At 43.0% G+C, this 17,276-nt stretch overlaps 1 protein-coding gene across 11 annotated transcripts in view; it reads left to right on the top strand.

The window, feature by feature from the left end:
• The window catches only part of LOC126282073 (uncharacterized), a 431,343-nt gene that overhangs the window by 389,195 nt on the left and 24,872 nt on the right, over positions 1–17,276 (top strand). For 7 of the 11 annotated variants that reach the window (XM_049981527.1, XM_049981528.1, XM_049981529.1 and 4 more), the window contains one exon: positions 3,734–3,918. In XM_049981527.1, the coding sequence (XP_049837484.1) occupies positions 3,790–3,918 (129 nt within the window). In that variant the 5' untranslated portion in view covers positions 3,734–3,789. Of the gene's footprint in view, positions 1–3,733; positions 3,940–17,276 lie in introns of all 11 variants that reach the window. The other 4 variants (XM_049981521.1, XM_049981518.1, XM_049981519.1 and 1 more) reach the window with 1 other exon arrangement.

The raw sequence follows: 17,276 nt of genomic DNA, 5'->3' as shown, positions 1-17,276 counted from the left end.
TCAATGACAGTATTTCGCATGGTTTTTAATCTGCAACGAATGGATTACAAACTTTCGGACTTTCAGATTCCATAGTTGTATTCTAACCAAACTCTGATAAGCCATACATACACCTCTCCTTTTTGTTCAAATCGACTCTGAATAACAAAACGAAACAGCAGTGTTTGTTAAAAATTACATTGTTGTGTTTGCTTAAAATTTTATGTCGGGAGAAAGAATATCTAGACGGCGAAACAATGTGCAGGTTTTCTTTTAAAACTGACTGAGAGAAAGAAAATGCTGTGCTGTGAAAATGGGCAGTTCAGTTTTCTTTCTCGCAGCTAGTTTTAACTACAATATCAGAGTATTTAAATCATTAGACAAATTGTTTCCCGTGTCTAAATATTCTTCCTCCTGACATACAGTTTTAAACACAACAATATGCTGTTTCGTTTTATTCCTCAGAGTCGTTTTAACAAAAAACAGGGAAGGGGTGTGTATTGCTTATCAGCTCATGGTTAGAATACTGCTATGGAATCTGAAAAGTCCGAACTTTTGTAATACTACCCATTTGTAGATTAAAACCATGCGAAATACTGTCACTGAAGCTTGTTATGTCTCTCTTATACCCCATATACCAATGATCCCAACCAATTTACCAATTCATTTTAAGCGACTCAGATTCCCAATCACGGTTTTCCTTGCAACAACAATCGACGAGGCTCAAAGTCAGAGAGAGGGGGAAGAGGAGATGGGTAGAAGAGGCGAAGGGGGGGGGGGAGGGGGGATGGACAGAGGCAGGAGGAGGAGGAGAATAACAGAGGGGGGAAGAAGGTGACAGAAAAGGGTGAGGGAGAGATGGTCAGAGAGAGACGGGAGTGATGGCCAGTACGACATACGTCCATTCCCATACATGCACTGACGGAAAAGACTTGCAGCACCAAGTAGTTGTGCGACATAAACCAAAGGTGGTAGGCATGTTTCTACAGCTGAAAGGTGATGTCTGTTAACATTTCGCGCCACTTGTGTAAGAGTGGCGCCAGTAGCGGCACGAGGATGCAAATCAGGTTAACTTCAAATACACACTGTAACGGTCGTCAACGCTAGTTACCTTTGAGACTGGGTGTGGTGAGTTGATGTTAGTCAAGAATGCTTTTGAGGCGATAAAGACGCTCTTATCAACACCTCAGTCAGTTTGTACGAGGTATAAGAGGGCTACGAGAAGCTGGATGTTCCTTCTGCAAGATGGCAGAAACCCACTGTATATAAACGCTGGCACAGGGGGTCACGAGAATATACAGTCGCAAGGAGACCGCGCTCTGGACAGCCACGTGACACTACCAAGAGGGAAGACCATCATATTCGGTATATGGCTCTGACGCATCGTACTGCACCTGCAGCAGCAATTTGAGCAGCAGTTTGCGTCACAGTGAAACAACAAACTGTTATAAATCGGTTACTTAAAGTACAGCTCCCGCCCTGTAGTGTGTATTCAACTGACTCCAAACCACCTCCATTTGCGACTCAGTGGTGTGAAACGAGAGCTCATTGGAGGGGACGGTGATGACTGTTGTGCTTTATGGAGAAAGTTGGTTCTGCCCCAGTGACAGTGATGGCCGTGTGATGGTTTGGAGGAGGCTATCTGAGCGCCTGCAACCAACCTGTCGGCGTGCTAGACACGCCGGATCTACACCTGGAGTGATGCTGTGAGGTGCGACTTCGTATGACAGCAGGAGCACTCTCGTGGTTAGCCCACAGACTCTTCAAATTTATTCGGCAATCTGGTGGTTCGACCGATTGTGCTGCCATTCATGAATAACATTACAGGAGGCTGGATAACGGCTCGCCCAGATACCGTTGAAGTAACCCATTATGCTCTCCTGCTCGAACACCTGACCTGTCTCCAATCGAGCACAAACGAGGTATCACCGGACGACAACTCCAGCGTCATCGGCAAACAGCATTAAACGTCCCCATATTGAGCGACCAAGTACAAAAGGCATGGAACTCCATCCCACACACAAACATCCGACACCTGTAGACCCCTACAACAGAATGTATGCATGTTCTACAGTCAACATTCTCGCGGTTATTACTGTACCAGCATTTCTCATTTGCAATGACTTATCTCGCGCGTATGTTTACCTGTGATCTTACAATGTTAATCACGTACATATGTTACCTACACAAATGTATTCCCAAAATTTCACTACTCAACATTAATTATTTGTCTATGTTGCAATTTTTTCCATCAGTATTTTTCGTGTTTGGACAACAGTTTCAGGAGTGTGGAGAATTTACCATGTGGCCTTTGTGAAGTGTATCAAATATGAATTACGTTTTGATAAAAAATAAACTGTATTATTATTGCTTGTTTCTACATTGTCACCATTTTTTTTTAAAGTAAAAGATCATCTATCATAACCTCACTGTCAACAGCTTACACAAGACATGCAGTTTTGGGGCGCTTTCGTGTAAATGGAAAAATGGTAATGGCCACAGGTGACAGACGACTGACGAGACTCAGTACAGCAGCTGCCCCCCCCCCCCCCCCCCCCCCGAAGATATTCGCAGTTTTTTACTAGTTTACTGTTTTATTTAATAAGACATGCTGCACAATTCCTGGATTTTACAAGTGCTTTCTTGTATTTTAAATGTTTAATAAAAGCAGTTTTTCACTGGCTTGCTGTTTTATTCAATAAGAAGTGCTGTATGTCGTCTCGAGTCCTTGTTTCCTGAGACTAGTATTACCTGCTCCCCCCCCCCCCCCTAGTTCAGATACTGGGTACGCCCTTGGTTCTGTGCATCTACTATTATTTTTTACCGATGTCTTACCCAGGCGTTTCAGCATAATGCTAATCCTAAGTACAGATGGGCAAAACGGAGAACTTGAGGGGATCCCCAGAACTAAAAAGACTCGAATGAACACTCAAGAACTCCACCAAGTACAGGAAAGTGTGTCTTTTTCCCATTTCTGTTCATTGCAATCAACTCGCTTATTTCTGGCCTTTTATGTAGTTACATCCCGTGCCTTCAAGATGCTACAAATAAAGATAAAGTCGTACTAAGTTAGAACGAGTGTTCAGCGAAAGGTAAACAATAATTTACCTGTGCCAGTTCTGCTATAATCGGTCTCCATTGCTTTCGATATGTTGTAAAATCAAAAGTACTGTCAGTTGCAATGTGTATTTCATATTCAAAATTCCGTGTTTGCGCCGCGGTTATCATCATCCACCATCCAAAGTGTGAAGTGCACTAGTAGTAAATTGTAGCTAATTAATTTTCTGTGCTCATAATCGCTCAACAAGTTGAAGATAATGTCTGAGGTATTCCTAGACAAGTTGAGCATAATGTGCGATGAATTTGGTTTTAGTAAACAGTGGCCGTGGTTCTAGGTGCTTCATTCCGGAACAGAGCGACTGCTACGGTCACAGGTTCGAATCCTGCCTCGGACATGGATGTGTGTTATGACCTTAGGCTAGATAGGTTGAAGTAGTTCTAACTTCTAGGGGACTGATGACCTCAGATGTTAAGTCTCATAGAGCTCAGAGCCATTTGAATCATTTTCTAGTTAGCAAATATTATGTTCACTTACGTTTGTACATGCATAGGGAAATGAACGATTTCTCAAAACATGAAGTGAAACAATGTCTTGGTTTCAGTTGCTCATACAAGATAATAGATAGCTCCGTTCATTTCTAAATATTTATAGAACGTTCTGCTCGACTAAAGTTTGAGTTGCTTCGCTGTGCAGGTGGTGATGCTGCAGTCAACCTGGCTCCCCCGAGCGTGGTGACGTCAGTGGGCGCCATGAAGGCGGTGGACGGCGCGCAGGCGGGGGCGGAGGTGGAGGCGCAGCCGCCCCCGGTCGCCCCACGACAACTGCCGGCGAAGGCCCGCAGCGGCGAGCCCCCGACCGTGGGGGCGGAAGCTGGCCAGGTGGGCCGCACACCGCGCCACGTTAGTCCATTACTTGCAATTATTCTGCTAATCGATTATGGACACGCCGATATTTCGTTAATTTTAAATAAACGATTATACTTACAATTAATTACACTCCTGGAAATGGAAAAAGAACACATTGACACCGGTGTGTCAGACCCACCATACTTGCTCCGGACACTGCGAGAGGGCTGTACAAGCAATGATCACACGCACGGCACAGCGGACACACCAGGAACCGCGGTGTTGGCCGTCGAATGGCGCTAGCTGCGCAGCATTTGTGCACCGCCGCCGTCAGTGTCAGCCAGTTTGCCGTGGCATACGGAGCTCCATCGCAGTCTTTAACATTGGTAGCATGCCGCGACAGCGTGGACGTGAACCGTATGTGCAGTTGACGGACTTTGAGCGAGGGCGTATAGTGGGCATGCGGGAGGCCGGGCGGACGTACCGCCGAATTGCTCAACACGTGGGGCGTGAGGTCTCCACAGTACATCATTGTTGTCGCCAGTGGTCGGCGGAAGGTGCATGTGCCCGTCGACCTGGGACCGGACCGCAGCGACGCACGGATGCACGCCAAGACCGTAGGATCCTACGCAGTGCCGTAGGGGACCGCACCACCACTTCCCAGCAAATTAGGGACACTGTTGCTCCTGGGGTATCGGCGAGGACCATTCGCAACCGTCTCCATGAAGCTGGGCTACGGTCCCGCACACCGTTAGGCCGTCTTCCGCTCACGCCCCAACATCGTGCAGCCCGCCTCCAGTGGTGTCGCGACAGGCGTGAATGGAGGCACGAATGGAGACGTGTCGTCTTCAGCGATGAGAGTCGCTTCTGCCTTGGTGCCAATGATGGTCGTATGCGTCTTTGGCGCCGTGCAGGTGAGCGCCACAATCAGGACTGCATACGACCGAGGCACACAGGGCCAACACCAGGCATCATGGTGTGGGGAGCGATCTCCTACACTGGCCGCACAGCTCTGGTGATGGTCGAGGGGACACTGAATAGTGCACGGTACATCCAAACCGTCATCGAACCCATCGTTCTACCATTCCTAGACCGGCAAGGGAACTTGCTGTTCCAACAGGACAATGCACGTCCGCATGTATCCCGTGCTACCCAACGTGCTCTAGAAGGTGTAAGTCAACTACCCTGGCCAGCAAGATCTCCGGATCTGTCCCCCATTGAGCATGTTTAGGACTGGATGAAGCGTCGTCTCTCGCGGTCTGCACGTCCAGCACGAACGCTGGTCCAACTGAGGCGCCAGGTGGAAATGGCATGGCAAGGCGTTCAACAGGACTACATCCAGCATTTCTACGATCGTCTCCATGGGAGAATAGCAGCCTGCATTGCTGCGAAAGGTGGATATACACTGTACTAGTGCCGACATTGTGCATGCTTTGTTGCCTGTGTCTATGTGCCTGTGGTTCTGTCAGTGTGATCATGTGATGTATCTGACCCCAGGAATGTGTCAATAAAGTTTCCCTTCCTGGGACAATGAATTCACGGTGTTCTTATTTCAATTTCCAGGAGTGTATTACAATTTTTTCTTTTCTGTTCTAAAGACGCCTGAGTGTTGACTTTCTGTCTGCAGCTCGATTGCGAATAACGATGGTGGTGATGTTTGATCTGTGGGGCGTTCGACTGCACGGTCACAAGCGCCCATACATAGCCCCAATTTTTTCAAAGTCCAATTTTTTGTACACAGTCCAATCTGTTCACTGTCATGGGTGCTGGTGGCGGTGAAAAAAATGAAATGTCGTGTGACGAGGGCCTCTCGTCGGGTAGACCGTTCGCCTGGTGTAAGTCTTTCGATTTTACGCCACTTAGGCGACTTGCGCGTCGATGGGGATGAAATGATGATGATTAGGACAACACAACACACCGTCCCTGAGGAGAAAAATCTCCAACCTAGCCGGGAATCGAACCCGGGCCCTTTGGATTGACAGTCTGTCGCGCTGACCACTCAGCTACTGGGGGTGGACGATTTTGATGATGATGATGATGATGATGATGATGATGATGATGATGATGATGATGATGATGATGATGATGATGATGATGATGATGATGATGATGATGATGATGATGATGACAACAACACAAACACCCAGTCCCCAGTCAGAGAAAATCCCCAACCCGGCCGGGAATCGAACCTGGGACCCCGCGATCCAGAGGCAGCAATGCTAGCCACTTGACCACGAGCTACAGACTCTATTACGGAAATGTGCCGGACTTTTCCCTAGTACTGATCGTGAAACATCGGCACTTGGGACACTTCGTGCCTACTATTTCCTGTTAACGATTGCTCTCGACAGGTGGCGAAGTGTTGTATATGTGAATTCAGAAACAATGTAACAAGTGCTATGTACTTTCACCAAAACTTGTTAATTCTGCATTAAATTAAACTGCAGCTGCTGATCGCGACACAAATTTGCGTCCTTCAGTTCACTTCCTGAATATTTTTGGTCTCTGTAAAGACAGTTACTGTTTGTGTTAAAAACGATGGTAATTGGCTTTACTAATGTTAAATAGATATTCACGGTGAACGTTAATAAAACCGACAAAACCACTGGTATGGGTGGTCCAAGCATGGGGCTCACAACCCGAACCACACGCCACTGTTAAGCACTAACGAAGGACTGGGTGCGTTACTTCGATTGCACATAATTCATTAAGGTCAATACAACACATTTATTTCAAATAACATAAATGAAGTTACATTTGAATCTGACATAAAACAGGAATTTCAATATCAGCTGATTTAGTGCCAATAACCAAATAAACTAAATAATTCTTCGTAATTCAAAACAAAGAGAAAAACAAAACTGAATCAATACACCGCACTGACAAATATCCAAAAAACCTTACAATACTACTCAAAAGAATACACTGAAGTGGGGAGCAGTCATTCACCCGACAGAACACTTCAAAATGAGTTCAATAACACAGCTGCGTGCCCCAGAAAACTGCAAGACATTAAATACACTTGATTTGACGAATAACAAATACTCTTTAACATTACGCCACTATTGTTTGAACTGCAGTGTTGCAAAGAAACAGGCGCTTATTCTGAAAGAACAATTTTTTGTGTGTTTAAATTACAGCATTAAGGAATTCCAAAAGATGTCCAATCGAACCCTCCCCCCCCCCCCTTTCAGTTGAGGCACAAATCTTTCCCCTTCTTGGCGGAGGCTTAGCCAGAAACACAGAATGCCACAAAAACACAGTTTTGCTGTGAAATCTTACAGGACATCCGGAAGCAGTTACAAACGAGAGGTCGGCACCCACAAATAACACAGGCTAAGAGTCAGGCTGGAAGCACATCCTACGAGAACTTGTTCACACTATGCTCACCACAAACGGTAGACACTTCGGCCGAACATCCGCTTGCGGTGGCTGCCAGAAGGACGAAGCAACCAACAAGCCCACGCCGTGCTTCTCACACAGGCAGCGCAATCTGTGCAAACATCTAGGCCAAGACGCGCTCCGGACTCCCCTCTCACTGCGAGGCTTGGCACAGTTCATACGAAATGCCTTCCAGGCAACCAGTAACCGCAGCAGGAGTTTCACGATTAGCAAACAGCCCCAGCGTAACAGACATCACACATTTGCTTACGCCCGTGTCACCACTCCGCCAGTCTCACAGGCCGCCCCGCGCGCATCAGCCGTAAATGCAAAGATGCTCTTGCCCGGGGACGCGCCAAAGATAACAAGCCGGTCGCTGATGATCGACCAGCGATCTGGCTCAATGGGTTGCTGACTGGAAATGGAGGGAAAAGGTCTTATGAACACGTGTCCGGAAATGCTTCACTGCCACGGTAGATGGCGCTGATGAATGACAGTTCGTCTGACTCCGTGTTGCAGGCTGTGTGACTGACGCGGTCTACTGTAAGCAGCAGAATGGTCCGGTATTCGTGTCGGGAACAAGCCGAGATGGCGCTTTTGAACGGCCAAGCAGATGGAAACGGTCGAGAGGCAGCACGACTACAGCAAAACACGTATCATGAAAGACACCAGCCACATTGCACAACATTTCAAGCCCTCTTTGGGCGTTGGTGTGATCGTGGGTGCTTCCAGACGGACGAACATGCAGGGAGGTACCGAACTGTGCGTACACCAGATTTAGAACATGTATTAGGATTCGTCTCAACATCGTGTAGAACCTGGTCCTCCAAATCTTGCGTACACGCAGTCTGGTTCACTTGGACCAGAAAATCCAGTGCATTCCACGTAAAGACAGCCCACACCATTAAGGAGCCACCAACAGCTTGCACAGTGCCTTTAGACAATCTTGGTTCATGGCTTTGTGGGATCTGCGCCACACTCGATCCCTACCATCAGCGTTACCAACTGAAATCGAGACTCAGCTGACCAGACCACAGTTTTCCAGTCGTCGAGGGTCGAAACGATATGGTCACGAGCCGAGGAAAGGCTGTTGGCAAAGGCACTCGCGTCGGTCGTTTGCCGCCAAATCCCATTAACGCCGAATTTCGCCGCTCTTTACTAACGGATACGTTCATCATGCGTCCCACATTCATTTCTGCTATTATTTCACGCAGTGTTGTCTCTTAGCACTGACAACTTTACGCAAACGCTGCTGCTCTCGGTCGATCAGTGAAGGTCGTCGGCCACTGCGTCGTTCGTGGTGAGACTTAATGCAGAAATTTGGTATCCTTTGGTACATTCTCACATCTGTGGGTCGAAATTCGCAATTGATTTCCGAAATGCAATGTTCCACGTGTCTAGCTCCAACTACCACTCTGTGTTGAAAGTGTGTTAATTCTCGTTGTGTGGCCGTAATCAGGTCGGATACCCTTTCTCATGAATCTCCCAAGTACAAATGATAGATCCGTCAATACACTGCCCTTTCATACCTTGTACGCGATACTAACTCCATGTGTATACATCCATTTCACTATCCCATGACTTCTGTCACTTCAGTCTACATGCTCTTGTTTCAAGGTTTAAAAGAACTTAACAAAATGCTGATTATATTAATAAGTGACAAATTAATCGTGAATGTATACCAGTTATCCTGTATGTATGGCATTTACGTTTCCTGTAAAATAAAAATAAAAAGAAAGGAGACATTACTTGTTACATATTTTACTTGCCAATCGTGTAGCCACGAAATATTTCTAAAAATACGCTGGTGGAAACAATAGTTCACCTTTTTAGAGGTTCTCAGTTCACTCAAGATTTATTGTTGCAACACTGCGTATGGAGTACATGAAATGATTATTGACAGATCAGTAGTAGAAGCAGTTCTGAAGCACCAGATATCGATGCATCCTGAAACACCCATGTTAATACGTGGTACAGCCTCCATGGGTGGCAATGTAGGTTCTGACTGTGGTATCCAGTTGCTCGTAGAAACATCGAATACTTTCCTGGGGTACTATATGCAATGCCTGCTCAACGTACATATCCACGTAGTTTTGTAAGAGTTGTTGGTTGAAGAGCTGCACGGTTCACTTCTTGTCCCACCATATCTCTCACGTGCTCGGTTGGAGGCAAGTCCGAAGATCGTGCTGGCCAGGACAGTTGATTCACATCTTGCAGAGCACGTAGAATTTTACGGACAGTGTGTGGGCGAGCATTGTCCTGTTGCAACAACACTCTCCTTCCCATTGCAAGAATGGGTCTGACAACATGCTGCACATACTGATTACTGGTTAGTGTCCGCCCAAGAAATGCCAGAGATGAATGAGAGTTGTAGCTTATCGCGCCCCAGACTGGGGAGAGGCCATTGAGTCTTGAATAAATGCACTCTAAGGGATAGCGCTCACTCAGTCTACCTTGTGTGCACAAACGACCATCAGGCATAATGTTCTGGAGACCACGGCACGCCATTTCAAGTGATCGTCTGTTGGCGCCACTCAAGCCTTGCATGTCGATGCTGTGGTGCGAGTGGAAGACAGGCTAGTCGTCTGCACGAACGTGGTCCCACTGCGAAGAAATGGTTCGCAACAGTCCGTGTTGACACATCTGAGCGCACAAGCCCTCTTATCTGTGCTGTATGATCTGCCACTGCTACCCTTACAGTACAATGATCCTGACTGATGTCTGTGATGTGTGGATGTCGTGAATCTTGCCTACAGGTGTGACTCTGTTCACATGACCACTGATACCAGCATCTTTGCACAACTGATGCAGCATGTCCAACGTGTGTGGCTTTTTCTAAAAGCCGCATTTCGCCACTCAGAAGACCACAGTTTGATCCCTTGTAGTATTGATCAGTTTTCTATAGGAAGCAAGAGTGTGTCCCCATAGCATGGTTGCCTGCTATCTTCACATGTTTTCACCACACTGGCTGTAGGCATTCCCTATTAAAGGGTATATATAGAGGTTACTCTGGTAGCTGTGCCACTACACTATCTGTTGTTGGATGACACTGAAACCATTATCAGTAAATCTCCTATCTTCCACGTGGCATATGCCATCATTGTATCAAAATCGACATTGTCTTTCCAGTTGTACTAATTTTTTTTTATTTTTTCTGTCGGTGTATATTTGGTGGACTACAAATCTTTTAGCTTCAGCTGTGGTGGGTATGTGATACTACCCATCAGTGACACGTGAATATTGGTGCCAGACTGGGACGCAGGCCCAGATTTCCATTTATCACGAGCTGCTACTTTACCACTTAGGTTACCCAAGCACGCTTCCTGGATCGATCCAAACTTCTATATGTGACGTCACTATTATTTAATACTCTAGTCTGCTCTTCATTCCTTAGTGCTCGCATCATTTCAGCATTTGTGTTCCCACATCAGAATGAGTAGATTAGACTGTGACATAAGGAGGTTAATAACGTGACATATGGAAGTTTGGGTCAGTCCAGGAGGCTTATTCGGATAGCTTACATGGTAAGGTGAGCACTCACAATGAGCAGGAAATCTGGGTTCGAGGTCCAGTCTGGCATAAATTTTCATATGTCACTGATGAGTAATATCCAATACAGCTGATGGTAAATGAACTCTCAACTGACCAAATATATTTAAAGAAACAATTACCTTCTAAATGACCATTGTAAGAAACACAAGCTATATTGTGACTCTGTAAACTTTCCAGTGTAATAATTGGTTATATTTAGGTCTCCAGCAGGAACATATCGTCATCTGGACACAATGACAATATGTTGCAGCTGGAGGCCCGAGATAAATACAAACAGGGTATATTGATAAAGACTTTAATAAAAAGTTAATAGCAATGATATAACCAAACACAAAGTTACTTAAACCAAACTAACACTGGTACTGTGCTATGCAGATGGTGTATGAATAGTTTCTACCATGCTGAAAAGATAGTACCAGGTCTGTGAGATGCTGAACGAGATGACGAAAGGTGAAGCAACACTATGAAGCTTTGTTCAAAATAATGAGAAGGTGAACTGAAACTATATGCAAGGCAACAGGTGCATGGAACAAAGCATGTTCACATAGGTGTTGTGGCGACAGTTGTGGGTATGAATCCAATCTGAGCAGAATGGGGCAGTTTTACTGCTTGAACAGCAAAAATGTAAGGGATAAACTTTTTCCCTTTACTGTTTTGTGGGGGAAGTCAGTGATAAAAAGTATTGAAAAGGTGAGAAATTATGTGTAAAGTTTGTGAAAGTGCTCCCATTCTCAGATAATTGATGAATATAATCTGGGTAATGTGCGTGCTGTGAGTTAACTCTGCCACAAGACATATATGCAGTTCTTAACTTTAATACTTATTGTGAAACCTTTAATATATAAGACTGTACCACTTAATGAGTAGATTATAACAGCACTTTCAAGTTTTACATTTGGTCAGTGATTATATGAAATACTGAAAATCATATTTTTTGCCCCTGGAAGCCATTAGATAGGCAACCTGCAAGGGGAATGGATGATGGTTACCATTTAGTAATACAGGTCAGACAGCTGATGCTCTGTGATTGGACTGCACTAATGTGTTGCACATGGGCAAAATATACTTTCTCGTACTGTTCGCCCACTCCTCTGGCCCCTCTGACAGCAGACATCTCATGGCACCATCAAGGCCCATTGAGCACAAAACCATCGGCAATGTCACATGTTGTGTATTGTTAAAATACAGAAAAAGACCACCTACCTACATGTGAAGATGAGCCCACCTGTGAAACATTGTGTATGAATTGCGGATAATGGACACTTTTCCTCAAAGAAAATTCTATAGTTCTGTGAGAGATGTTGAACAAGAGTAGTGGACCCCAATTTGATTAACTAATACCGTACACAACTTCTGCAATATTGGAGGTTATGGAAGGCACTTTTTCCCCATCCCAAACTTGGACTTCCTCAGCTATGGGTGTGGAGGGCTACTATTGTGGAAAATTCAGTTCGTTGCTGCATACAATGTCTCCAACACTAAAAAGACATGGGCACTTTCAATTGTTTTATAGACTTTACCTGTTACTGTACCTTCCTTTTCATTGTGAACATAGTACCAACTAAAAACCATCATCTTATCATCCATTCCTTAAATAAAACTGCTCCATTCCTAAAAGCTGGACAAAGACAGTTTTGATTTTATGCTTTCCCTCATGTTGTAAGTTCATAAATTCTGTGCTAAGAGAATAATGTAACAGTAAGGTATTGTTCTACTCTTCAGCAGACTATACACTGTTGAGAGTGTTATTACACCCTTGAACCCTGTGGTTAAGTTGACTTCTTCATTGTGTAATTTCCCAGAGCTCCATAGTTCAGTCCACCAGCAAAGAAAGAAAACTTGTTTGGACTTTTGAAGTGAAAATTTGAATTTTTCAAGTAAGTCCATGATGTGTGTACTAAAGCACAATTGGTATTGCACTGACAGTATAAGGCTGAGAAAGGTGGCATAGTGGTCTAGGCAATGGTCTTCCATTTCTTATGACTGGTGTAAAAACAGTGTCCAGTCATACACATCTATAGCTTAAGGGGAGACCGAAGGCAAAGGTGCTAAAGAAATCGATTTTTAGGTTTTTGCGTATTTGAAAAGCCCATTATTCCTGTGTAAAATAGTTTTTGTTTCATATAAATATCATAATTTATTCATGAGTTATAATTGTTTCTCTGGTGCTCTGTGTGCTCTGCTATTTAAATGCCTTGCTTTCTTTTTTGCACCATGCAGAGAAAATTGCACTGATTTTGATTTTCTTTACTCGCCATTTGCTGCTTCTCCTGTTTCATTATGATAAGGTTTCCTACCCCATATGTACTATCAATATTCTTAATTATGATCATGTTTGTTATTGTTTCAAAGCACTAACGGCTCCAATTCGTGAAGTCATTGGGAGTGAAGTGAATGTTGATTTATATTTTCTCTGGTTTCCTACATTTTTATAAAAATGTCACAAATAAAGAATTTTCACTTACAGTGAAATTCAGAGGAAATAAATATGTAAAAGTAAATGTGGTAAGGTAAAAGGGACCAAGAATTTCAGATGTAAAGGAAATCAGTACATCAAGAAAGAAACTGCGATTATCTTCAAGGCATTTCCTTGCAGTCAGCTTGTGGAGATGAACACTTATTTGGAAATATTGTAGTGAACTTCAGCATGCTCTGTGCTTTTATTTCTAAAAATCCTATGTGCAGAATAAGTGGTGGTGACATGCCTTTGGGAGAGAAACAATCTTTGCAAAGGGACTGTTTCAAAACTGACATTGAAATGTGCAAAGTGAAGCAAAAGCTATAACAATAACATCACAGATGGCAAAGAATAATCTCTATGAGAATAACATAATGCTAGTTTATGGTCTCACATCAACTGGTACAGGGGTCGAGGCAGGCAAACTCTTCTGTACATTGCTTGACATTCCAAATCCATCTACAAAATTTATGATTTACAATGAAATTATTGGAACCGCCATTGCTGAAGTGTGTAATCTCTCAATGAAGGAAGCAGCTGAAGAAGCACTCAATGAGAGTAATGACAATGAAAGTGGTGATATTTGTACGTTTTGATGGCATTTGGCAGAAACATGGGCGTACTTCACTAACTGATGTTGTGATGGATACATCAATTGATACTGATGTAGAGATTCTAAGCAAGTACTGTATAACTTCTGATGGTGAAGCTGAGAAAGACAATGAACACAACAGTCAGAATAATTATACTGGTTCTAGTAATGAGATGGAAGCAGCAGGAGTTTTCAGGATTTTTAAATCATTTAGTGGCAAATAGAGGTGTTAGATGCAAACAGTATTTAGGGACAGTGACAGCAAGTCTTATGACTGAATATGCGTAAAAGAACCCTGTGGTCCTAGTGCCACAATTTCCAAATTAGAATGCATTGAGCATGTGCAGAATAGAATGGAGTCCAGATTGTGAAGACTGGAGGAGGAGGAGATTGGTGTTAACATTCTGTCAAAAATGAGGTCATTGGAGACAGAGCACAATTTTGGACTAGGGAAGGATGGAGAAGGAAAGTGGCTGTGCCCTTTCAAAGGAACTGTCCTGGCATTTGAGAAGATTATTAAAAAAAAATAATTAAAAAAGAGTACTGAAGATGGTAAGAAGATAGGTGGAAGGGTCGCCAGAGAAATGTTGAAATAGATAGATTAAAGAATTATTATGGCTTGGCCATAAGAAGAAAGGTTGGGAATTTAGAAAACATGACGAAATCTGTGTGGACTACCCTTTTCCATAAGCTTTCCACAAATGAAGATCTGCAGCAATTTCTTTGCTGGAATGATTCTAACACTTGGTGCAAGTCCAAACATTCTTTACCTGCTGCAATAATGAATGAAATTAATACTGTATTATATTTTGTTGAAGAAATGTCTTAATGGGAAAATACAAAATTATAATGAATGTGTAAATTGTGTCATTCGGACCTGGTTACCAAAAACTGTTTTTGATCAGATTACAGCCCTCAAATTTGGTGTTTATGATGCAATTTTATGCTTCAGTGATGGTGTAACAAGGAAACTAGATGTTTTGGAAGCATTGGGCATCAAATATAGTGGAAATACTGCCAAATCCTTGGTGTAAATAGATAGAGAGAATCCACAGAGCAGAAATTACCTTAAACGTGGTAGGATGGATCCTTTATGATGCAAGGAGGGGTAATTGGGGTATAGACAGGATATGGCAAATGTTCTCTTCGATTACATTATATCTGGTGATAAAAACAAATAACACAGTTTAACAATGACAGATTGAGAGTTTTGGCTGTCAGACTGGTTGTGCCACAAGGTTACATGTTTGGGCCTTTGCTGTACACTATATATGTAAATGACTTGCTAATATTATTTTGTGGTGTCATCTGCATATTGTGTGGATGTATACAGTTAAAAAGATATGCTGTATTAAAGCATAGAAGTTAGAAGCATCTCGGAGCAGTCAGTATATAGTTTGGAACCAAAGAACTGGATGTTAATCATGAAAAATATGCAAATATTCTGTTTAGTTTATTTACTAAAGATGAAACAATGGCTGTGCTTCTATTAAACTTCTTATGATTCAAAACTAATTTGGAGAAGTCATACCAAATAACTGTGTGCACAATTTACAAATGTTTCAAATTTCTTAAGGAAACTTAGATCTTGTGTTAGTAATGTGCTGTTGCTCAATACAATGTGGTGTATGCCTATTTTCCCCTCCAACTTGACATCTCAAGACCTGATCTGAGGCAATTTGTCTGGTGACAGAAAAAGAAAAAGGAAGTCTTATGTGGCAAAAGAAGCCAATCACATCCCCCTCTTGATTACAAATAAAAAAACAAAAATAAAAACAGAACCATATACTGTGAAAAACAGTTCATCAACATAACACATGCTGAAAGAACAACATCGATATCACACTGCCACACAAAAGGAAATTCAAGACAATTAAACACATTGATTGAAAGCAGAGACCAAGGCTTGATGCCTGTAGCATCTATATAAAAGGAACACTGTGCCAACCCCAGCAGTCAGTGATTTTTAACTCGTAGTGGTGGTGACGACAACGACAATGACGGCGGCGACAACAACAACTACTGCAACATAGAGTATTTTATTTGAAGTGATGTGGTTTGTAATCCTAGAGATTTTAGTGAAGCATGCCAGCGTGAAAGGCTCTGAGGACATGTGGATTTATTATTATCTGACCTGTTGCCTGCATGGGCGTATGGTATGGCACTATATGTATTCAGAACAGGATTTGTTTGTTGGATTCTGCAATATATTTCACTTCAAAAATCAGGAAAAATATCAAGACTCATGATACGATCTGGAAACAAATCCTTTACACTAATCATTGCACATGTGCCCACAAATAACAGCTGGCTGCTGTCGCTGAGAGGTTCTAGGTGCTTCAGTCAGGAACCGTGAGACTGCTATGGTTGCAGGTTCAAATCCTGGATGTGTGTGATGGGCATGGGTGTGTGTGCTGTCCTTAGGTTAGTTAGGTTTAACTAGTTCTAAGTTCTAGGGGACTGATGATCTCAGATGTTAAGTCCCATAGTGCTCAGAGCCATTTGAACCATTTTTGAACCCACAAATAACAGCAACAAGAAAAACCCACAGATGGTAGAAGAATTTTTGGAGTATCTGGAAGAAGCCACCAACAAAATCCACTCGCAGTATGTAAAAGTGTTACTAGGAGGTTTTAATGTACAGTTAGGAAAGGAAAGAAATGGACCACAAGAGGACAAACAAGAGTGAATTGAACATGACCAACCCCTACAAGAATTTCGAGTTTAAAATCATGTCAACACATTCCAGAAGTCACATAAGAAATAACAAAATTATAAATCCCCAACACTCCCATAGGAGAATTTTGGATAGACCACATAGTAATGTCCATGAAATACACTAGAGAAGTGAAGGATTTTTCGAATCCAATCACCATCTACTACAGCTCAAAGTGAAGTGTATATCCAACAGGCAGATTAAGAAAACCACAGAACTTGCAGAACAGACCTACAGTGTCTACTGGTAAATAAGAAAGAAATAGAATTGGCGCATCCACTGAGAAAAAATGAAATACGGGTGGAGGAACATGACATACAAAAGAATCATAGAAGAAAGAATACAAGCCTAAAAGAAGTTTAAGGCACAGAACATCTAAAAAATGGGAATAATTTGACAGGATACAGCAAACCATTTCAAAAATAATTGGTAGAGAAAGAAAAGAGGTTATGAAAACAACAGATTGAAAGACATAGTAGAGGGCTTCAACAGAAAAGTTTTACAGAATAGACCAGAAAATATGACCTGAGATAAACCACCAAGTTTATGCTTCAAAAGCAATTAGTAGCAATGAGATTTTTGGGGAAATTGAAATGTATATCAAAAGGATAAGCAAATGGGAAATGGAGGTGCTGTATGTGTAGCAGAAGAAAAAAAAGAAAAAGAACTCAAATCCACTAAGATATAGATGG

The sequence above is a fragment of the Schistocerca gregaria genome, chromosome 7, assembly GCF_023897955.1.
Source record: "Schistocerca gregaria isolate iqSchGreg1 chromosome 7, iqSchGreg1.2, whole genome shotgun sequence".
Classification (NCBI taxonomy): Eukaryota; Metazoa; Arthropoda; class Insecta; order Orthoptera; family Acrididae; genus Schistocerca; species Schistocerca gregaria.
Note: the sequence above shows the minus strand (reverse complement) of the source record. Positions and strands in the feature narration are given on the sequence as shown.